This window comes from Elgaria multicarinata, chromosome 6, assembly GCF_023053635.1.
Source record: "Elgaria multicarinata webbii isolate HBS135686 ecotype San Diego chromosome 6, rElgMul1.1.pri, whole genome shotgun sequence".
Classification (NCBI taxonomy): domain Eukaryota; kingdom Metazoa; phylum Chordata; class Lepidosauria; order Squamata; family Anguidae; genus Elgaria; species Elgaria multicarinata.
In genome coordinates, this window is record NC_086176.1 from 95966748 (window position 1) to 95988132 (window position 21385).

General features: G+C 41.6%; 1 protein-coding gene across 1 annotated transcript in view; it reads left to right on the plus strand.

Moving 5' to 3' along the window:
• Positions 1-21385, plus strand: part of HCN1 (hyperpolarization activated cyclic nucleotide gated potassium channel 1) — a 243205-nt gene that overhangs the window by 206763 nt on the left and 15057 nt on the right. Inside the window, exon 6 of the mRNA XM_063128088.1 lies at positions 1786-2026. Within this exon, the coding sequence (XP_062984158.1) occupies positions 1786-2026 (241 nt within the window). The remainder of the gene's footprint in view (positions 1-1785; positions 2027-21385) is intronic.

Consider the following 21385-nt stretch of genomic DNA (forward strand, 5'->3'; position numbering starts at 1 on the left):
TTTACCCCCCATTTGTGGAGCACAGTGTTTTTCAAACCATGTTTGAGACAATGGTGGGATTCCTTGAACACCTTTCAGGAGGCTCCTACAATAAGAAGATTAGTAAGGGCAAAACATTTCATAATCAATCCTTGCCCTACCACGTGTAGCTAGTCCACTGCAAGCTCTAAGGTCTCACTCTCAGTTCATTTGAGGCAACAACCAGCACCCTGCATGAACGGAGTGTGTTCCACAGAACATGTCCCAGAATCCTTTGCAGCTCAGTGGAGTCTTCATTTCCAGGACAAAGTGTTCAGAGGCAGCAGAAAAATCTGTGTGAGTAGATTTTTAAAAGTAAATTTAAAGGTAGTTTGAAAGCTGCCGGTTTGTTGCTTCCTTCTTCTTTTTACACTAGTACAGCTTTTATATCTCAGTAGCTCCACTCCTGTTTTTCTTTTCTCACTTTTTAAAATAGATGCACACACTTCCTGCATTTTTCATGCTAGCACAGAAGCCTTGAATGCTTTCTGCTCTTGCCACATAGACCAAAGCTGGTGCACTGAGGAGCATTACAGCTAAAATCAGAGTCAAAAGAGAAGTGCTTTTTTTGGGATGGGGTGGAGGGACTCTTGATCTGTTTTGTTTTGTTTCAGTTGAGCCAGTTTCAGGATATGTTGAAAAAAATATTGCTGGCAGCAAAGCCTCTTCTCTGTGGGAGAACTGCTGCCATACACACACACACACACACACACACATACACACACACACGGCACTCACAGGTTAGTTGCATTGAGCTCAATAGGGTGACCTCTGGACTATGTGTTTTCTTAATCTCTTCGGAAGAATGGCACTGTTCACCACGAAGCAAGCTATACCTACTGCTACTAAGTGTGTTGCCACAGATGGTATATTTATGGTCCCCAAGCAATTAGGACATGGTACCTCTTTTAACTTAACACTTGGCAGCACTATGAAGGACTTCTCCATATATTCTTGTCTTTCCTTTTTCTTTTTGCTTACATATAGGAGGAGAGCATTTTCCTGCTCTCTTTTGCTAATGGGCTCTACAAAGCAAGGGATATTATGGCAAAATTGCTGAAAAGCCCTCAGCACCATGTCTATACGTGGGGAGGTGGGTTGTGTTGGGGGGATAACATCTAAGTAGGGATCATAAATCTTGTACTGATTTCTAAACAGTGCTGGCACACAGTACAGTATAGCCTTTATTGTGAAGGTTTCTCTGCTAGGTACCACCATGTGTATAGTTTTGTGCCATTAACTAGCTAAACCGGTAATGGAGAAATTAGAATGGTTTATATTTCAATACAAAACAACCGAATTTGCACTTCCTGAACTACATGGACTAGAACATGTTAAGTCTTCAGTATTCAACTTGTCTGAATTTTGCGATGCTGTTCTACAATACGTACAAAAATGTATACATCATGAAAAATTGCATTAAAAAGGCATGCACTAGGGGAGATTGCTTGCAAAAATACATATATTAGGGGAAATGCATATGAATTTGTATGCATACAAAATTGCTCATGAAAATGTGTACAAATTTTCATTTGGACATTTTTTTAAGGTTCGCAAACTAATGTGGAGATGGAATGGAATCAACATGTGCTTTAAAAAAGTGAAGATTGTAGAAATGGAAAAAGGTAGCTTTGTCCATCTCTAGGCTAGACTACATTGCATCTGGGTCCTCTTCTGTAATTCTGTACCTCAAGCCTTTTTCTAGTCAATTTCCTTCCACCTGAACATGCCTTTATGGTGACTCCTGTCATTCTCTTCCAATTTCAGGAGATTGTCAACTTTAACTGCCGCAAGCTGGTTGCCACAATGCCTCTCTTCGCTAATGCTGACCCAAATTTTGTAACAGCCATGCTGAGCAAGCTACGATTTGAGGTGTTCCAGCCTGGAGATTACATCATCCGAGAAGGGGCTGTGGGGAAAAAGATGTATTTCATTCAACATGGGGTCGCTGGTGTTATCACTAAATCCAGTAAAGAGATGAAGTTGACAGATGGCTCCTACTTTGGAGGTAAGTACAAAGGAAATGCATGATCTAATATGTATGGAGAGAATGAATGTGGATTAGCTAAACATGTTTGGATTCAGAAAGGTTATGAAAACAACATAGAACATCTGCTAGACAAGTTTTCTTCTGGAGGGTATGGAAGCAGGATGCAATAACTGAAATACTTCTCAACCAAAGGTTTTCTACAACAGTCATTTTTAACTTGCCAAGCAGACCGCGCATGTGACTGCCAACCTCATATGAGGCAGTCGCAGAAGATGGCCCTCAGAGGATTTAAGTGGCGGGCTGGAGCATAGGGGAGGAGGTGCTTCCTAAGCCAAATCGGCCCATGTGAGTTTCCTTTCTTTGGCCCCATTCAGAAGACACCTTAAACCATGGCTTTAACCATGGTGGTTAAGCCAGAAAGCCAGGCCGTGTTCAGAAGACACCTTAAACCATGGCTTTAACCATGGTGGTTAAGCCAGAAAGCAGGGCCGTGTTCAGAAGACACCTTAAACCACGGCTTTAACCACAGTGAAAAAGGCAAAAAGCCTTATTCACTGTGGTTAAAGCTGTGGTTTAAGGTGTCTTCTGAATGGGACCTTTTTATAGTACTTTTAACTATCTCCCACTTAAACTTGCCAATTTCCTCCTCTGAGAAAAGCAATATTGCAATAACTTCCCTTTGGGTTTGATCATAGCTGTGATTAATGACAAATAAATGTTTTATATACTGTAGAAGAGACAAGGTGCACAAAGAGCCAATTAGCATAATATCATTTTGTATGGAAATAGCTTTTTTCATCTTTGAGTACTTCCATTTTTATTAAACCTTAGAGAGATAGGATCACCATTTCCCATCAAATTTCTTAGCTATTTGTGTCAAGACATTTTAATAGCTTCTAACCAAGGGAATGGAACATTAGAACTGACAATCTTCCCACCCATCCCCAACACTATCTACTAAGCCCAATTTCAGTAATAAATTGAATAAGTGCATGTTTAATTTTTAACTCATGCTAGACTAACCTTGAATGCAAAACATTAATTGGACCATCATTTCCTGTACAGAAACCCATTGAAATGAATGGCACCTGTGTACTTCCTTCTCTCTCCACTTCTGTGAATGTGTTTTGGGTTTTTTTAAATGGCACTGTTTACATCAGTGACTTGACTATGTCAGTTTCTCTTTATGCTAGACATGTATTCTCTCAAGTGTTATTAAATGATAGATTTCACCCAAGGTATTTACATTCCATTGTGGATTTCACATAATTGACAACTTATTGCAATCATTCATTGTTTGCCAACATTCAGGTTGCAATAACTGGTACATTTAAGGGCTCCATTTGTTGTATACATTTATATTTGCTGTGTTGCAAAACCAGGATTTCCTAGTTTAATGTGTACACATGTGAAAATGAAGGATAAATATGAAATTAATTCAGCTATAATGTTGAATAGGGCATCAGATCTTATATTATTATTATTTTTATTTATTTATTTATTTATTTATTTATTTATTTATTTCTACATTTATATACCACCCCATAGCTGAAGCTCTCTGGGTGGTTTACAAAGATTAATACAGAATGGGAAACAAGTAGGCCAAATATCTGGACAACCACAACTCCCATCATCCCTCACCATTGGCTGTGCTAGGGTTGATGGGATCTGTAGACCAAATCATCCAGAGGACCATAAGTTCTCCACTTCTGTTATAAGTGATGATAAAAACTGTGGACGTAAATATGGCAATACTGCGTAGGAGGGTTTCAAATCTACCAGGCCTCCCCACCCCCCACCCCCCGGTGCAAGCAGCTGCTCACAGATAGGTGACCCTCTTCGAACATCCACAGTTTATGAGTAGATTCTGGGGCTGGGGCTAGCCTGGTGTTTTGGTGCTATGGGCATGACCAGTAGTGCAGTCATGGTCATGATACGCCCCCCCTCCCCGCTCCTTAAAAGGCATAAGAGGAGCTATCTTATCAGATAATTAAATTCAGATTTATGCTGGATTTCTTTACTATTACAGTTGTTAAATTAGCATAACAAAGCGAGCATGATTGCATTGTCATCTGTGATTGTGTTCATGAATGGATTGATCTGTTTTTACCTTGTATACATTTGGGCTCTGCATAGTGATGTCGGGCTTTCTGGTACCAGTTGGATATCGTGGCCATTTAGCTCCATTGTTGAATATTTTCCCTATACCTCCTTTTCTCTCTCTGGCCCTTTCTACACCTAAGGATTACCCCAGGAGAATGGAGGGATCATCCCTGCCTGCTCCTGGGATCCCCTGTATGTCATTTGGATGCACAAGGATGGTCCCGGGAAAAAGGCACGTGTAGAAACGGGGTCTCTCTCTCTCTCTCTCTCTCTCTCTCTCTCTCTCTCTCTCTCTCTCTCTCTCTCTCTCTGTGTGTGTGTGTGTGTGTTTGTAGATAGGCAGGTATTCATCATCTATTTACATGGCATTTTAAAAAAGAACAGCTTTAACAGGTCACTTTCCCAGGCCAGTGTAAAAATAGAAACTAATGAAATAACAAAGAAAGTAGAAGTAAATGGAGGCGGGGTAAAGAGAGGAAGAATTTCATGTACACATACTTTGGCTTAGTTACAATAGGGCAGTTTTCCCCAACCTTGTTCCCTTCAGATGTGTTGACTGCAAATCGTAGCATTCCCCATCATGCCAGCTGGATGTTGTAATTCAACTCATTTGGAGGGCACCAGGTTGAGGGAGGCTGCAGAAGGGTACTGAAACACACACACACACACACACACACACACACCTGGGTCTATGTCTATCTGTCTGCTGATGCATCTGATGAAGTGCCCTGCCCTACAGTTTAAGGAAACTTAAACTATGATAATTTGTTAGTCTGAATTTATTCATTTTGTATCCTACTTTCCCAATGACGATAGTGTACCCACCATTGCACAACCCTGTGTACAACCCCGGTAGTGTGAAAGAGTAATAATTTATTTGCCACCATCAATGCCCTGGATTAGGTCTTCAAAACTCTTTCTGAGATATCCATCTAGCAATCCTCCCACTGGATCCACTGCTCCTAGCTCTGTTGAAAACCAGGGAGCTCCTTTGACTCTATACAATGGGAGAGGGATACTGAGGAGCTATTGTGTTAATCCCTTCTGCCATTTCCCCATTCCAGGGGTCAACCAGGACTTCAACAGGACATTTAAGGATGCAGTCCTATGCAAGTTTAGACAGAAAAAAACTCCATGTTGGCTAGGGAATGCTGGGAGTTGCAGGTCTTTTGTTTTTCTGTCTAAACATGCATAGGGTTACATGTTAAGTCTTTTTGCCTTTTGTCAGAATAATTCCCATTTATTTCCTGTTAGTTAAAATGCCTGAGGTATGTATATAGGCATATCCCCTTGCATTTAATAGTGCAAAGACGTGTAACGACGTTGATTTAGAATTTGACAGAACAGCAATCTTATCAGCAGGTTAGCAATAGGCCCTATTTTTACAAGTATAGAGTGCTTTCAGATAAGTACTGCAATTATTCCATGCCATTTCCTGCTGTGTGCCATTTACACCTGCATCCTGTCACTGCTTCATAGGCCCACACTAGACGTAACATGGAGTCACCTGATTTTTTCGGTATGTTTTTAACCAAAAGCAACCTCATGTTTAAGCAGGTTAGAGGAGCTCTTAATGGTTTCCTCTCATCTATTTTTGGCTCAGGTTTACACACACACACACACACACACACAGAGAGAGAGAGAGAGAGAGAGAGAGAGAGAGACCTTCTTTTCCCCACATAGAGAAAAGCAACAGAGGAAAGTGATTCTTGAACAAAAATGCAGGAAGAACGGTTAGCAGCCCCTCCCCACCATTCAATATAACACCATTTCCATATAATTACCATTCTATTATATTTTATTCTTTTAAGTATTTGTATTTTAATTTATATTTTTTACTCTTCAATGGCACTTTAGTTTTTAACTGTTTGTAATCCACACAGAGAACATTAGTTATTAGGCAGATTAGAAATATAATAAATCATAAACAAATTCTTCTACTTAAATGTGCAGCAATAGCAAGAGCAGTATTTAAATGCCATACAGTCCTGGTGACTGCAGCGTGTAGGTAGTGTGTAGAAGGAGACAGTCTTTTAACACTCTGAAAGTGATATCCAGCATCTTGAACTGGGTTCATTAGTACATCATATTTGTTTTATATGGTAAAAAAAAAAAAAAGATAGAGCTCATGTTAGCTATTGTGTCCATAGCTCAGTGGTAGAGCATTTGCTTTGCATGCAGAAAGTCCCAGGTTCAATCCCTGACATCTCCAGCTAAGGCAGGAAAACACCTGCCTGAATTCCAGCCAGTATTGATAAATACCAGGCCAGATGGTCTGACTCAGTATACAGGAAGAGAAGGGAAACCCCATGAGGGAGTGAAAAAACAAGTCAAAGGCAGGGGCGGGACCAAGGATTATCTTGCAAAATATTATTTGTATGAAAAAAAAATTCATACAATTTTTGTATGAAAAAATTGGCACCTTCATTAAAAAAAATTCATACAAATAATAATTTGCAAGATTATCCTTGGTTCCACCCCTGCCTTTGGCTTGTTTTTTTCACTGACTCAGTATAAGGCAGCTTCCTATGTTTTTATTCTGTACCAACTGAAGCTTCTGGATGAATTTTTAAGGCCAGCCTCACATTACATGGATTAAAGTAAATTAATCTTAAAGTGACCAGGGTGTGGACACAGCTGCCAGTTGTCTGCCCAGAAGCAAAGCTGGATCCTGGAGTTGTTCTAAACAGCACACCTGTTTCTTCAGTCTAAAGCCCAGTCTAAAACAGGTGGAATGCCTCTAACTAGATGAGCCCACATTCAATCTTTCACAGATTACAGGCACTGATTCAGGATTTCCACAGCTACACCGTTTCATGAAGGCGGTGGGGAAAAGGGATAGAGCTGGGTGTCCTCCACATTCTGGTGGCACTGCATCTTTAAAGTCTGGATGACTTCTTGTGGTTTCATATGGATGTTGAATAACATGGCAGAACCTTTTGACGTCCCATAGGTTGATCTCTATGGAGCCAACCAACCTCATTCACGGCTTCTGAAACCTTCCCACTAGGGATGATAAGCAACACTCTCCAATGTCCATCCTGCACAGGTGGCTCAGAAGGATACCATAGTTGATGGTATTCAAAACTGCTGAAAAGATCAGCAGAATGAACAGAGATTTGCCATACACATACATACACCCACCCACACCCACACCCATAGCTGCTCCTAGTATAGGAAGACCAAAGCAATTTCCCTTCCAAAGAGGTTAGAATCCAGATTGAAAGGGCATTTAGATAATCTGTTTCATCCAAGAGTGGCTGGACTTCTGAGACTACTGCATCTAGTAGTACCTTCCCCACAAATTGGAGACTGGCCATCATTAGTTAAAGCAGTGGCATCCTAAAACAGTTTCTTCAACCGTGGCCTTAATTCAGCTGCTTTCAGCACAAATAGACAGCGGTCAAGGACACATTTCTTGGTTAGTTGGTTGGTTGGTTTTAGTGCACTTTTAAACCACCCACTTCTCTTGGTGGTGTACAATACGTTCAGAGTTGGATTCAGGTTTTTGAGGGTCCTTGGGCAGGACGACCTCAATTCACCCTCCTTCAGTGAGTCCACCTCACCACCATTGCCAGCAGCTGCTATTGCTCCTCATACTCTTTTCTATCATTGCTGGACAGGTAGAAAGACTGTGAACAAGCAGGCCGGGGCATCTACTGCTTCTCCTTCTCAATACCGTTGTCTGAGCCAGAGAAGGAGAAGGGTGACCAAGGAGGCTGCAACAGGGAAGAGGAGAAGCAAGTTCAGGGTTTTTGGTTTTGTCAGTGGGCCCGTGCTGTAGCGTGGGCCCTTGGCAGGAGCCTGATCATGCATATCCTTGATGCCAGCCCAAAATACATTTTAAAGAAAGCATAAAAATGCAAACACATCTGGTAGATCTCACCTCTTTAAAGATTCTGTACAAAGTATTTTTCCCCTTTTTGCTCTCTCAAGAAAACTTGACTAGATGGAATCATGGCTTCAGTCAGAATTAATCCTGTATCAAGTGTGGAGCCTAATCAAAATAAATGGAAGCAATTTTTTCCCTTTGAAATGCTTTGCAAATTGGTCAGAACAATCCATTAAACAAAATGGCAGACTATGGTGTGCTGAAAACTTGAAAGGAAGTCAAGAAATCATGGAATGCAAGAGGAGGAAAAAAACTTGTAAGCCTGAATTTTGAGCCTGGTCATACACATAATGCCTAACCATCATTTGGTGTTACACATGACCCAACCTAGTTTCTTTTATAATCGGTATTGAGAACTATCCAGTTTTGAATTTGAATCAAGAATATATTTACTAAGGCAATTATGCAAAGGAAAATTAAAAATAAATGCTATAGTTAACTATAGCATTTGCTAACTATAGTCTACTCTACACAATCACTGGCATATTGTCGTTCACATAGTGATGCGGATGGAATTTCACACCTCTGTCTCTGCAGTATATTACAAATTAGTGTTATGTTGGTTACCTTAAAATGCAGGTGCACACCTGAATACACAGATGCATCCTAAGTGCACACATGTCTCCAATCCAGCAGTGAACTCCTTAGACATGTGGTTTCTATGCACATAACCCCATGTACATTGATTCCTGCACTGAGCAGGGGGTTGGACTCGGTGACCTTGTAGGCCTCTTCCAACTCTATGATTCTATGATCTATGAACTCCAATGTATGATCAAGGCCCGGAATGGTATCCATGACTCAAACCCACTTCCAGAGGCCTATTACAATAACTAAGTTCCAGGGTTGTGTGGACTTCAGTTAATCAAACATCTCCTGTTTCCTAATGGTGAGCCATCCTGTAAATAGAGCAAATCTCCAGGCTTGTAAGCGTTCATTCATCTTTAAGGATGGTAAACCATTTACAGTGCGGCATTTCCTGGTTGAAAGTAACCCTCCTCCTATCCAGTCTGTCTAATTGATGATCATCCGATCTTTCCAAAGTACAATGTACATCTGTACAAAGACTTCCTAATTGCAGCTCGTTACACTAGATGGGGTGGTATGTATAGAGTTTCCTGACAACAGTGGCTAATTTCTGGTTAGCTTAAAATGGGCGCTAATCTATCACAACGTTTACTGAGTTACATCCTATTACAGGAAACAATCTCTTGGCAAAACTATCAGCTGAAATTTCAGACATGACTGACAATTAGTTTGGTATTAATGAGTTTTCTCAAATCCCACGAAGCATTGCAGAATTGCATTATAGACTTCATTTTGGAAGTTGTTAAATTTAAAACAAACAAGCTTAACTGGGGTAGGAAAATAGAAAATACCATTCCAATCCAAATCAGTCCCCTGTTGTGCCTCCGATATCGTTATCAGGTCTTACTCTCCCAGTAATGAGCTTCCCTCCCTCCAAAAAGGTATCAATATTACCAGGAAAACTATATTTCCCAGTGCTCCTCACTGGCCCTTGTTGCACAGTCACAGCAGCAAGCCATGGAGGAGGAAAGAGCGTCACCAGCTGATAAACAAAGAAGGTAAATGGACAGGAGAGGAAAGGAATTTAGAGACGCATTTATTGATAGCAGGGAGGAAGGACGTCTCCGACTTGAGGTGAGCATTACGAGCCACCAGGGCTTGTATTTCCAAATTCCATGGCATCACTTGAAATTTCAGAAAGCTATTCCTGGACACAGGCACTATTGGTCATGTAACTACTTGATTTGATTTGCAACCATTGTTAATGATCTTTAGAACTGTAGGGCCACAGCTCTGGCCTTATGGTAAGGGTTGAGGTTCTATGGTAAGGACAAATTGCATTACACCCGGGATAGGCAATGCAGTGCCTGAGGGCTCCAATGCACCTACAAGCACCTTTCTTGACACCCATTAATGTGCCCTTCCCCTCCCACATTAATAATAATAATAATAATAAAATTTCTTACCTGCCTCTCCGTTTGGATCGAGGCGGGAAGCAACAATAAATATAAAATACATAAAACTGAATTAAAAACATAGTATACATTATTACAACATCCAGAAACTTCCTAAAAACATCCTAAAATTCCACTGGATAGGCTTGCTGGAAGAGATCAGCCTTGATAGCTTTCTTCAATGCTAAAAGACTATTAAGTTGATAGCCTTAATATCAACTTAATATTAAGTTGATATTACTTAATGTGGAATGGCAGGCCATTCCACAGTCTGGGAGCAGCAGAAGAGAAGGTCCTCTGGGTAATACTTGTCAGCCTGATTTTGGCAGACAGAAGTAGATTCTTCCCAGAGGACCTGAGTGTGTGGGGTGGATTGTATGGGAGAAGGCAGTCCCGCAGGTAGCCTGGACCCAAACCATGTAGGGCTTGTTCCAGATAAATAACACATTATCTTACCGGCTGCTGGAATTGCTGTGAAATGCATTTCTGTTGGTGCTGAAAAAATGTGGGCTCAAAGGGAGTTGTTTATTGTGTTGGGGCTTAGCCTCCCACCTCTGCCTTGTTCTGAGTCTTTTCAGCTGGTTATTTGACCTTTGCCATGGCAGCCATTTTGTGGGGGTGCCCAGGACAGCTTCTCAAATTGTCAAATGTCCCCATGTACCAAAATGATATTTCTTTATAGCTGTACCTAGCAGCTATAGCTTTTAAAAAATGGTTTACTCTAGAGGAGGGACAGGGGCCCTGATCTGGATCAGGACACAATGGATGAGACCCAATATGGGACCAGACTGGATTGGGCACCCTGCAACTGCAATTTCCATTGCAAAATATTGATCCATAAAGCAAATGGATCACTATTTTTCAGTAGAAATTGCAGGCACATGACCCCCAATCTAGATGTCACCCATAGCAGGGTGCATGGATTAAAGCCCCACCCACCCCCATGCTAACATCCCAATCCAGATTGGGCCCCTGCATTTACTCCAGAGTAAAAATGAGGGGCATGGAACACCCTGATTTTTAAAATTATATTTCTTCCTTTCTTTTTCCATTGAGTTTCTCATTTTCAATTTCAAGTTTGCCTGATCAGAGAATATTAAATGCAGCCTTGTCAAAATTAAATTCAATTAATAACAAAACCTTTCAGTTTAATATGTTGTGTTAAGGAACATAGGAAACTGCCTTATGCTGAGTAAAACCATTGCTCTCTCTAGCCCAGTATCATCAGCACTGCTGGCAGCAGCATTCCAAGGCATCTCCAGCCCTACCTGGAGATGCCAGGAATTGAACCTGGGACCTTCTGCATGCAAAGTATGTGCTCTACCTCTAAGCTACAGCCCTTCCCTGGGTTTTCCATGTTCACTCAAACTCCAAAACACTGGGAAGTTACAACTTTTAAGGGCTGTACCCTTAACAGATGTGTTACTAGGTATGGCATTCTATGCTGGGGCTGGTTCTAGCTTCATAACTACTTTTGAGCAGGATGGCACCAATGGCAGAGTGGTGGACCTCAGTCCAAAGTTTCTCGATTCACTGGAAAGGTCATGGCGTCTATGAAACTGAAGCTCTATCATGCAACTTTCCTAATACTTTTGTACAGCTGCTTCTACATTGTGATCAACAAGAGGTTAAGAACTATGAGAGCAGAAGTGTGATGTTTGAGTTATTCTTTTAAACATCTACCTCCTGGCTTAATAGACATCATAACGGATTTCTGCTAAAGGCCTTCCTTAACATTGCATCTTCATGCATGAATGGATCACTGAAATGTTTGCCTGATCATTTTAAAACAACACGGCATGTCAATTTTCTTCCCTTTCCTTACAGATAATTTGAGAGCAAAGCTGTTTAATTTAGCATTACCTCTGAATTACCTCCCCACAACTGCTCTAGGATGGTACAGCTGGCTTGTGCCAGCTTTAAGAAGAGCTTGTTCCTGATCAGTTTCTACCGTGGGTGGGTGAACGGAATCTTTGGCTCATTAAACTTTCATCTATACTTAATAAAGTTTTGTAATTTGTTTAGTTCCTGCTCCTTGTTCAATTTCTAACGACAGTTCCTTTAGAGTAGGTGTGCTTAAATGAAACATTAACACAGTAAGAGAGCAAGCCGATGCTGTCTGAGAAGAGCCTCCAATATCAGATGCTCCACTTCTTACTATGCCCTGCTGGAAGCCAGGAGGAGGTGGATGCATCAGCCAAATTCAATAGCTACATTATTCCCAACATGGAAAGGCCATGTTTTCCCAGCAGGCTAGGGATATACAGATATTGCTTAATCTGTTCCATCTGTTTTCTGGATGGGCAGGGGGCTTTTGTTCTATTGTCTGCTCATTCATGGAATTAGATTTTTCTCAATTTCCCAAATTTGTGTTTGCGTTGGACTAAACACAGAATTGAGAAAGTTAAAGAAATGATCCAGTATGGTGTAGTGGCTAAAGTGATGGACTGGGAGTTGGGAGATCCTGGTTCTAGTCCCCACTCGGCCATGGAAACCCACTGGGTGACTTTGGGCCAGTCACAGACTCTCAGCCCAACCTACCTCTTGTTGTTGTGAGGATAACATGGAGAGGAGGAGGAAAAAAGGCAGGATATAAATGTAATAAATAAATAACTAAATAAATGATCCACAAGTCTTCAGAATCCACGTGACTTGGACCACTGTGGAATCCATGGTCAGATTCATAGAAATTTGAACTCATTTGAATCCATTGCGGATTTCTCCAACATCCCTGCTGCTTGACATGTAGCTGTGAAGGATGAGGAGCCAGTCAGCAAAAAGAGGTGGCAACGTGAATTCAGCACTAACATTATTGAATACAAAGAGATTCAAACCCAGACTTCTAAGATTTAAGCACTCAAAGCCCTGGGCCTGGGCAGACAAATCTGACAGTTTCAATTTCTCTCACATTAGACTGTTTTAAATCTCAAGTTCTTTCCATCCCGAATACGAAGACATGCTTACCAAAATCAAACTGAAACAAGATTCTCACCCATCCAAAGTCACTCTTCACTCTGCCTCAGCTTTCATGTACCTATTTACATATATTATGAAAATAATATATGTAAAGTACTGTAAACGTTTGAAACATTCTCTATGAAATCTATTATATTATTAGTAGTTGTATTATTAGTATTAGTATTAGTATTATCATTCACAATTTCACAACAGTATTAGAAATGGTTATATGTTTAAAATACAGATTGCAGGTTCAGTGGGTGAGTTTACATGTCATGCTAAGCCACCCCGAGAACAAGCCACCGTTGCTTGCTTGTTCACTGAACAGCTCACAGTACTCCCAACAGTGACAGTCCAGTGTGGCTTCTTTTCGCCTCAGTCCTCCCACCTGCTTCTGGTACATGTCCTAGCTGCCATTACAGCACAACTCTTCTTGGATCCTTGTATTCCCCATGGCCAAGAGCCACCTTCCCCACTGAACACTAATAGCTGTCAGATCTAAAAGCTGCAAAGCACAAAATCCCAGAGCCTTGTTTTCCTTGTTGAGGGAAATCCCCCCCACGCACACACACACATCGCTACCCCTTTTCTGATCCTTCAAATCTGCACAAAGGGGATTGGAATTTGATTTTATTATTTGGTCCTTTAATTCTGCTCAAATGGGATGAATTTTGTTATTATTTTTCTTCAGTCTCATGCAAGTGTGCACATTCACATTGCATTCTCAACTTGTATAACTTTGACAGCAGCTAGTATAGTATCCAAGCACATGGATATGCTCACTGCACATCTAGAAATGCCACTTTGTCAAGTTCCTTTTCTCAAAACGGACATCAAGCTAAGCTACCCTGCAATCACCCATGGTGACAACCCACCGTAGCTTAGCATGATGTGTGAACCAGGTCAATGCATTCAAAATACATTCTAAAACACAACATAAACGTAAAGTATTTATTAGTACTTTATTTCAAGCATATTTAGAGATGCTCTAATACACACACACACACACACATGAATTGTGCAAATTGTGGCTGAAATTTGTGTAAATTCTATTTACGAAAACAACTCAGAAAATCTGCAAGCTGGCTCAACTCAGTGCAAATCAAGTTGGGCCAGCTCATGGGGAAATGAGCCAAAGTCTGGGAGGTTGAGCTGATGAAAGCTCAGTGACTCCACCTCCCAGACGGATTCATCCGCCATTCCTATTCTAATGATTTTGGTCCCATTCTAGGACTATTTTTTGGGCATACCAGTAAAGAATGATTAAGCACATAGCACCTCCAGTGAGCAACTGTGTAACTCTAATGAGTGATGTTAGTGCTACTACTGCTCTACTATTTCCTTACTGCTTAGATAGTTACTATTTTGTGGTTCTGTTCTGAGAAGGATCTGTATGTTCAGCAATGTGTGCTTCCTGGGTTGACCTGAAATAACTTATTAAAACTTCTCCTTTTAAGCAAACATTACAGTGTTTATTACTTGTGTTTTAATTACTATGGGTTGTATCCAGATTCAGGCATGTGCAATGGAGCTGGCAGTCCCTCCAGCCCCTAGAAGAGGGGTGGGGGACCTTGCTGAATGGGCTAGGCTATGGTGTGCATGTGTGGTTGGGGGACACTGAGTAGAAAGGAAGGATTCCTGAAAACCAGGCAGAAGCACTTTCTGTGAGTGAGTCTTCATGCGTTTCTGAAATAAGACTGAACACCACAATCCACAAATTATTGAAGCCAATATACTTGCCAAACCGGTTATGTTGGGTGATGACTAATCAAAAGAGCCAGTGTAAACCATTTTGCAGTTGTTTGTAGTATATCCTTTCATAGCACCCTTCATTTCATACTATTACTATTATTTTTATTTTGTTTATATGATTTATGACAGTGGTCCAGACAAGCCAGAACTGGATTGTGCTTTCAATTAATTTAAGTTGCTGCAGGCAAATTATGCAAAACTGCTTTGTCCTACCCTGTTATCCTAATTTACAGGAGCAACTGTCATTGTTTTCTAGATCAAGTACTGGTAAATTTTGAACTGGGAACTGGGAGGTAATATGATACATTGTATTATGTACAAAAAAAGAAAGAAAAGAATCTGTTTAATTAGGCTCTGGGTATTCTGAAACTCCCACATCATTATTCACAAGATCAATGAAAAGGGATCAGTGAAAAGTGTTGGGTTTTACTTTGTATGGGTTGTACTTTGTAGTGCAGTCTGTCATTCTGTGCTTACTTTGCATAGTTTATATATTTCTACACTCATGATGCTGAACAAACGAATATGACTAACATTGACCAACGACGTTGATTTTAAACCCATCAGTTTTTTGCTGTGTGATTAGGTTCAAGGAAGCCAATGTGCTAGAGTGCTTAAAGCTTACTTTTAGAGGTGGAAAAGCAACCTTTGAATCCCTGCTCAGCTATGAAGCACATTGGGTAACCTTATGCTGAGAAATAGGCCCTTTCTACACCTAAGGATTATCCCAGGCAAATAGAGGGATCGTCCCTGCCTGCTCCCGGGATCCCCTGTGTATCATTTGGATGCACAGGGATGATCCGGGGACAATCCTGGGATAAATGGCTGGTGTAGACATGTCCATAGTTGCTTGACTAGGTCCCCCACTTTACATTTTTATGGTGAGAATAAGATAAGGACATCTTGTTTGCTGCTCTGAGCCAACAAAATGTGATAAAGACAACAGAGCTGCAGAAATATGCTTACATTTAGATTTCAGAGAGTCTGACGTGCTCAGGGGGGCACCGCAACAGACAGATTTGGGGCTTACTAGCTTTTTTCAGAGCATGATAGCAGTTGTGCCCTTAGTACTGGATCTTGGGGCTGAAGTCTGGGGCTGCATAGCCCAGCCGCTCAAACAACTACAAACAAGGAGATGCCAGCAGCAAATGATGGGGCATAGCATGAAACAAGCGCCCCATCAGCTTGGGCAGGCAAAGAGCAGGGGCTGACACCAGTCAATGCGACATCCGTCATTATTTTGATTTAGTCTGGCAGGCGCACCACTCAGTGAAGTACCTGCCATGTCTTCAGCCGCGCCCATCTTCATTTCCACACATGGGGTCCAGAGGCACTCTAGAAGAATTAAGATGATGGGTATCTGCCTGCTCACCTCCCCCTGAACCTACCAGGCCATGGCAGGAAGCAGAGAAGGGCCCTTCTCCACACCTTTACTAACTCTTCATTTATTTATTTTATTACATTTATATATCGCCCCATAGCCAAAGCTCTCTGGGGTTTTTACAAAAGTTAACAACAGTGAACATTAAAAACAAATATACAAAAATTTAAAACCATCAAAAGCATAAAAACAACAATATCCATTTAAAACAACTATTTGGGGATCGGTTTAAAACTCAGCATATGTTAACTGCCTGGAAAAGTCTTGACCTGGCACTGAAAAGATAACAATGTTGGTGCCAGGCGAGCCTCATCGGGGAGATGATTCCATAATTGGGGGGGCCACCACTGAAAAGACCCTCTCCCTTGTTGCCATCCTCCGAGTTTCCCTTGGAGTAGGGACTCAGAGGAGGACCTTAGATGTTGAATATAGTGTATGGGTAGGTTCATGTCGGGAGAGGTGTTCCGTGTAAGGCTTTAATGTTTAGTCAGGTGGATTTGTTGTTCAGCGAAGTGCCTGGTGCCTCATCTACTCTCTGCATTTCCCCAGAGTTCCCTGTGGGGAAGCAAAGATGGCAGGTGCAGTTAAAGCCTAGGCAGTCACTTCACTGTGCAGCAACACTCCCCTTCCCTCTTTTGGTGGCTTGGTAAATCTATGGCAGGGGGAAAGTAGAGTGAGCAGGGAAGGAGGGAAGGAAGATGGGTGGTGGAGCACCCAGGGGCAGAGCATGCAGCAGCAGAACTGCCAGGGAGATATGTGTGGGGTGGGAGCCACCATGATGGGCGGGGCTGGGGCTTCCAGAAGGCACTTTGTCCTGGTTCCCCAGGATGTAAAAAAAGAAGCTGTCTCTTAAGTATTCTAGATACAAAGGGGCATAGGCTAACATTTAAACCCAGTTTGCCAATGCTTCTGAATATGACCTACTGGGAAGCAACAAGAGGACAGAGGCCGAGGGCTCACAGAGTTCCAAAAGACATCTGGTTGTCCACAAAGGATGCTGGAGTAGATGGACTTTGCCTGATCCATCAGGGCTCTTCTTGTGTTCATTTTCTAACATAAGTGGGAACTACAAACCTAATTCCTTACGATTTCTGAACTAAGAACTACAACAGATGTGGGAGTCTGAAACTATTTCTCTGTAAGGGGGAAGGAAGTACGTGATAGGGAAGTGGCTGATCGAATCCTTCAACCATTGACTTAGCGTGGGGGAAATCTGTTTGCTGGGGGTTCTTAAAGAAGTCTTTCGTCTATAATGAAAAGAAGGATCAGGAAGGGGGAAATCAAATAGTTTTAACATGTCATCAATGAAATTTTGTAATTTCCTTGACATATATGTTTTTAAAGAATGTGCCCCTTATCCAGTGAACCTACCAGAGGTAAAGTAAGGCTTGGCTCTTCGAAAGGTAGACCAGGCTGAGTCCTTTTCTTCCCTTTGCCTTGTGAAAGCTACCATATGGCCTAGATAAATGGCTGGCCCATTTACACAGCAACATAATATGCCTGGTACATGATGAAACATCTACTCCCTGCTGAGAAATTAAAGCTGAAGTCAGCTTTCCTCAGCTGGAAGGATATAATTCATTATAGCCCTGTAATCTGAATTTCTACACCAGATGACAGGAACGGCTTGGCAATGCTTGGATGAGGCTGGACTATAAAGAACATACTTTTGCTCACAAACGTGAAGCACCTTGGCCAATCCATGCAGAACTTAGATAAATGAAATGCAATTGAACACCTCCCCACACACACTTTTTGCATTATTTATATCTCACCTTTTCTCGAAGGTACTCACAGCAGGGTTGTGACGATAAAATGCCCCCCTCCATTTATATACATACATAAAATGCCCCCTCTATTTTATTCTCCCAACAACCCTGTAAGATAGGTTAAGCTGAGTGGCTACCATAAGGTAGCTCCAGGAGCTTTGAAGTTCAGTGGTTACTTGAACCTGAGTCCACCCCAATCGTGGTCCAGCCAACATATTGCACCAGTTAAGTAACATGGAAGTGTAACCTTGGAATTTATTTCTCGGTCAAGGTCAACTTCATTGTTTGGAGCCATAGGCCACCACAATAGACTTAAACAAAAAAACATTATTATTATTATTATTATTATTATTATTATTATTATTATTATTATTATTATTTATATAGCACCATCAATGTACATGGTACATTGATGGTGTACCATGTACATTGTTACACCATGTACATGGTGTAACATCAACAGCACAACCACATATTTATATATGCGTACATACAAATATCCAACAGAAAAATCCTGCTCTGCCGTTTGAGATTTGGCTCATATTTTCCTTGCTGCCAAGGCAATTTTTGCTACCTGGACATAAAAACATCAGTGCCAGAAAGGAGAGCACATGTCTGGTCTAAGAGGGGTCTGTTAGACAGGGACTAGAGAATAATAGAAAGAAATTTATGCCTAGGGTGGTCATAGAGGGAACATCTTAGTAAATAGTGAGAAACATCCTCAACTTCCCAAGACCCACAAATAGAATTTTTTTGATGGACTGGAGTATTATCAAATACCCCCTCCAAAAAGGCAGAAGGCATAATCATTTTTGTCTGTCTCTTCTGCCAAGACTCTCGTTCACGCACTGGTTATCTCTCGGTTGGACTACTGCAACCTTCTTCTCTCTGGCCTTCCTTCGTCTCACATCAGTCCGCTGGTCTCTGTCCACCACTCTGCCGCTAAGATCATCTTCTTGGCCCGCCGCTCTGACCATGTCACTCCACTTCTGAAATCTCTTCATTGGCTTCCAATTCACTCCAGAATCCAATATAAACTTCTCCTGCTGACCTTCAAAGCTCTTCACGGTCTAGCTCCTTCCTATCTCTCCTCTCTCATCTCACACTATCGCCCCGCTCGTGCTCTCCGCTCCTCTGATGCCATGCTTCTCGCCTGCCCAAGGACCTCCACTTCCCTTACTCGGCTTCGTCCTTTTTCTTCTGCTGCCCCTTACGCCTGGAACGCTCTTCCAGATCACTTGAGAACTACAAACTCAATCACTGCTTTTAAAACTCAGCTAAAAACTTTTCTTTTCCCTATAGCCTTCAAATATTGAGTTTGTTCTGACTCTATACTGTTAGCTTCACCCTACCCGGTGCCTGTTTACACTTCCCTGTGCCTGTTTGCATTCTCCTTCCCTCTTTATTGTTTACTACAACTTATTAGATTGTAAGCCTATGCAGCAGGGTCTTGCTATTTACTGTGTTATCTGTACAGCACCATGTACATTGATGGTGCTATATAAATAAATAAATGATAATAATAATAATAATAATAATAATAATAATAATAATAATAATAATAATAATAACAGTACCAGCACTGCTGTCTGGACTTTACCAGAAAACAAGCTTGTTTGTTCCTAACTGCATGAGAAACTGTGCCTATCGTTAGATGAAGTCTCTCTGAGCTCCATAAAACAAATGATCATCGACAGGCAGCTTTTGAGGCTCAAGCTGTTCTTAAATATCACTGTGGGGCATGCCCTACTATTATTGAGAGTTCCCCTTTTAATTTGGTTTGCCTTGGCCACAGATCATCAGTGATAATTAATGGGAAATGAAGATCAGCTAAGGATGTCACACTCATTTTCTGGGAATGGGTTTGGAAAAATATACAAATATACCTAGGAACTGGTATACCCCTAAGCCTTGGCAGATTTGACTGCATGCTGGCTTTGTTGATCAGTTTTTAACCAAATATTGATATGACTTTGCAATTACACTGGGAGGTGTAATTTTGTGTGGGAAATTATGTGGCAATAAGTGTTGTATTGTCAGCTAAGCATTACAGTACCTTCAAGAGTGAATCATTCTTCTATTTCAGTCAGAAAGAGCAGTAGCAAGTGGAGTAAAGGTGGGTGGCAGGAGGGGGGTTCCCTAATGTTTCTCACTCTTGCTCCAGAGAACCCTGTCTACATTCTTCCTCACCATTTCATGGAGTGGCTTCAGTTAAATGCATTTCAGGTAGAGTAGCACCCATCTTAAAGCAATTTCCTGTGGGAGGAAGAATGAGAAATAGCTCGACAGATAGGAAAGTCTAGGATCAAGGCTGATGTGAAGATTGATACAATCTTCCTTGTTCCCTGATGCAATAGCTCCATGCACCATAAGCACATAAGAAGAGCCATGCTGGATCAGACCAAGGGTCCATTCAGTCCAGCACTCTGTTCACACAGTGGCCATCCAGCTGTTGACCAGGGACCAACAAAGCAGGACATGGTGCAACAGCACCCTCCCACCCATGTTCCCCAGCAACCGTAACACACTTTTTAGTTTTTCCTTTGCTCTTGTGACACAAATGTAGTCTGGACTGTCTATTGGTCTAATTAGCATCATGATGGATGGATTTCATTATGGCAGGTGAACTTGTAAGCACATGGAAGTGCAATACACCTTAACATGACATTTTTGTGGGCTCCACCCCTAGGAGCATGGGTTCTGCCCCTTCACTTCTTGACTCCTTCCTTCAGGGCATGAGTTCTTGGAAATTGGTTCCACATTGCAAGATGAGGTTCCAGCTGGGTCCCAGCTCTTCTCACATCGAAGACCACTGTTTTACAAGTAAATATTTGCACTGAGACAATACATTCCTGGAGGAGAAGGTTATCAATGGCTACTAGCCCTGATGGTTGTGTGCTATCTCCAGTATTCAAGGCAATAAGCCTGTGTGCACCAGTTGCTGCGGAACATGGGTGGGAGGGTGCTGTTGCACCATGTCCTGCCTTGTTGGTCCCTGGCCGATGGCTGGCTGGCCACTTTGTGAACAGAGTGCTGGACTAGATGGACCCTTGGTCTGATCCAGCAGGGCACTTCGTATGCTTGCAATAATTTATTTATTTTTTATTTATTTATTACATGTGGCATGTCTGCAATGCAGCTGGAAGACTGCACAGCTGCTGTTGGTACCCTCCCCAACCCACTCCACGCATCCTAAACTTTACATTTCAGGTTCTCATTCAAGTCCTAAGTAACATAAGCTCAATATTCATTTAAATTCACATGCATAACATTTTTCAGGATCACATAAATGTAAAGGCAGTTCTTGCCAAAGGATAGACAAATCTGTTTGTTTCGTTTTCTATAACATTCACATTTTTTTTCCTTTTACATCTGCATGGCAATTTGATTGCAAGCACATTTTGTGATCAAATTTCCTGATATAGCCATTTTTGCAAGCAATTTCCCCTATGCCTTTTTATATGCTATTTTCCCTGATGCACAAACTCTGAATGCCGTTTTCCCTAATGTGTGTTTTCATTTGTAAATCCAAACTACTGC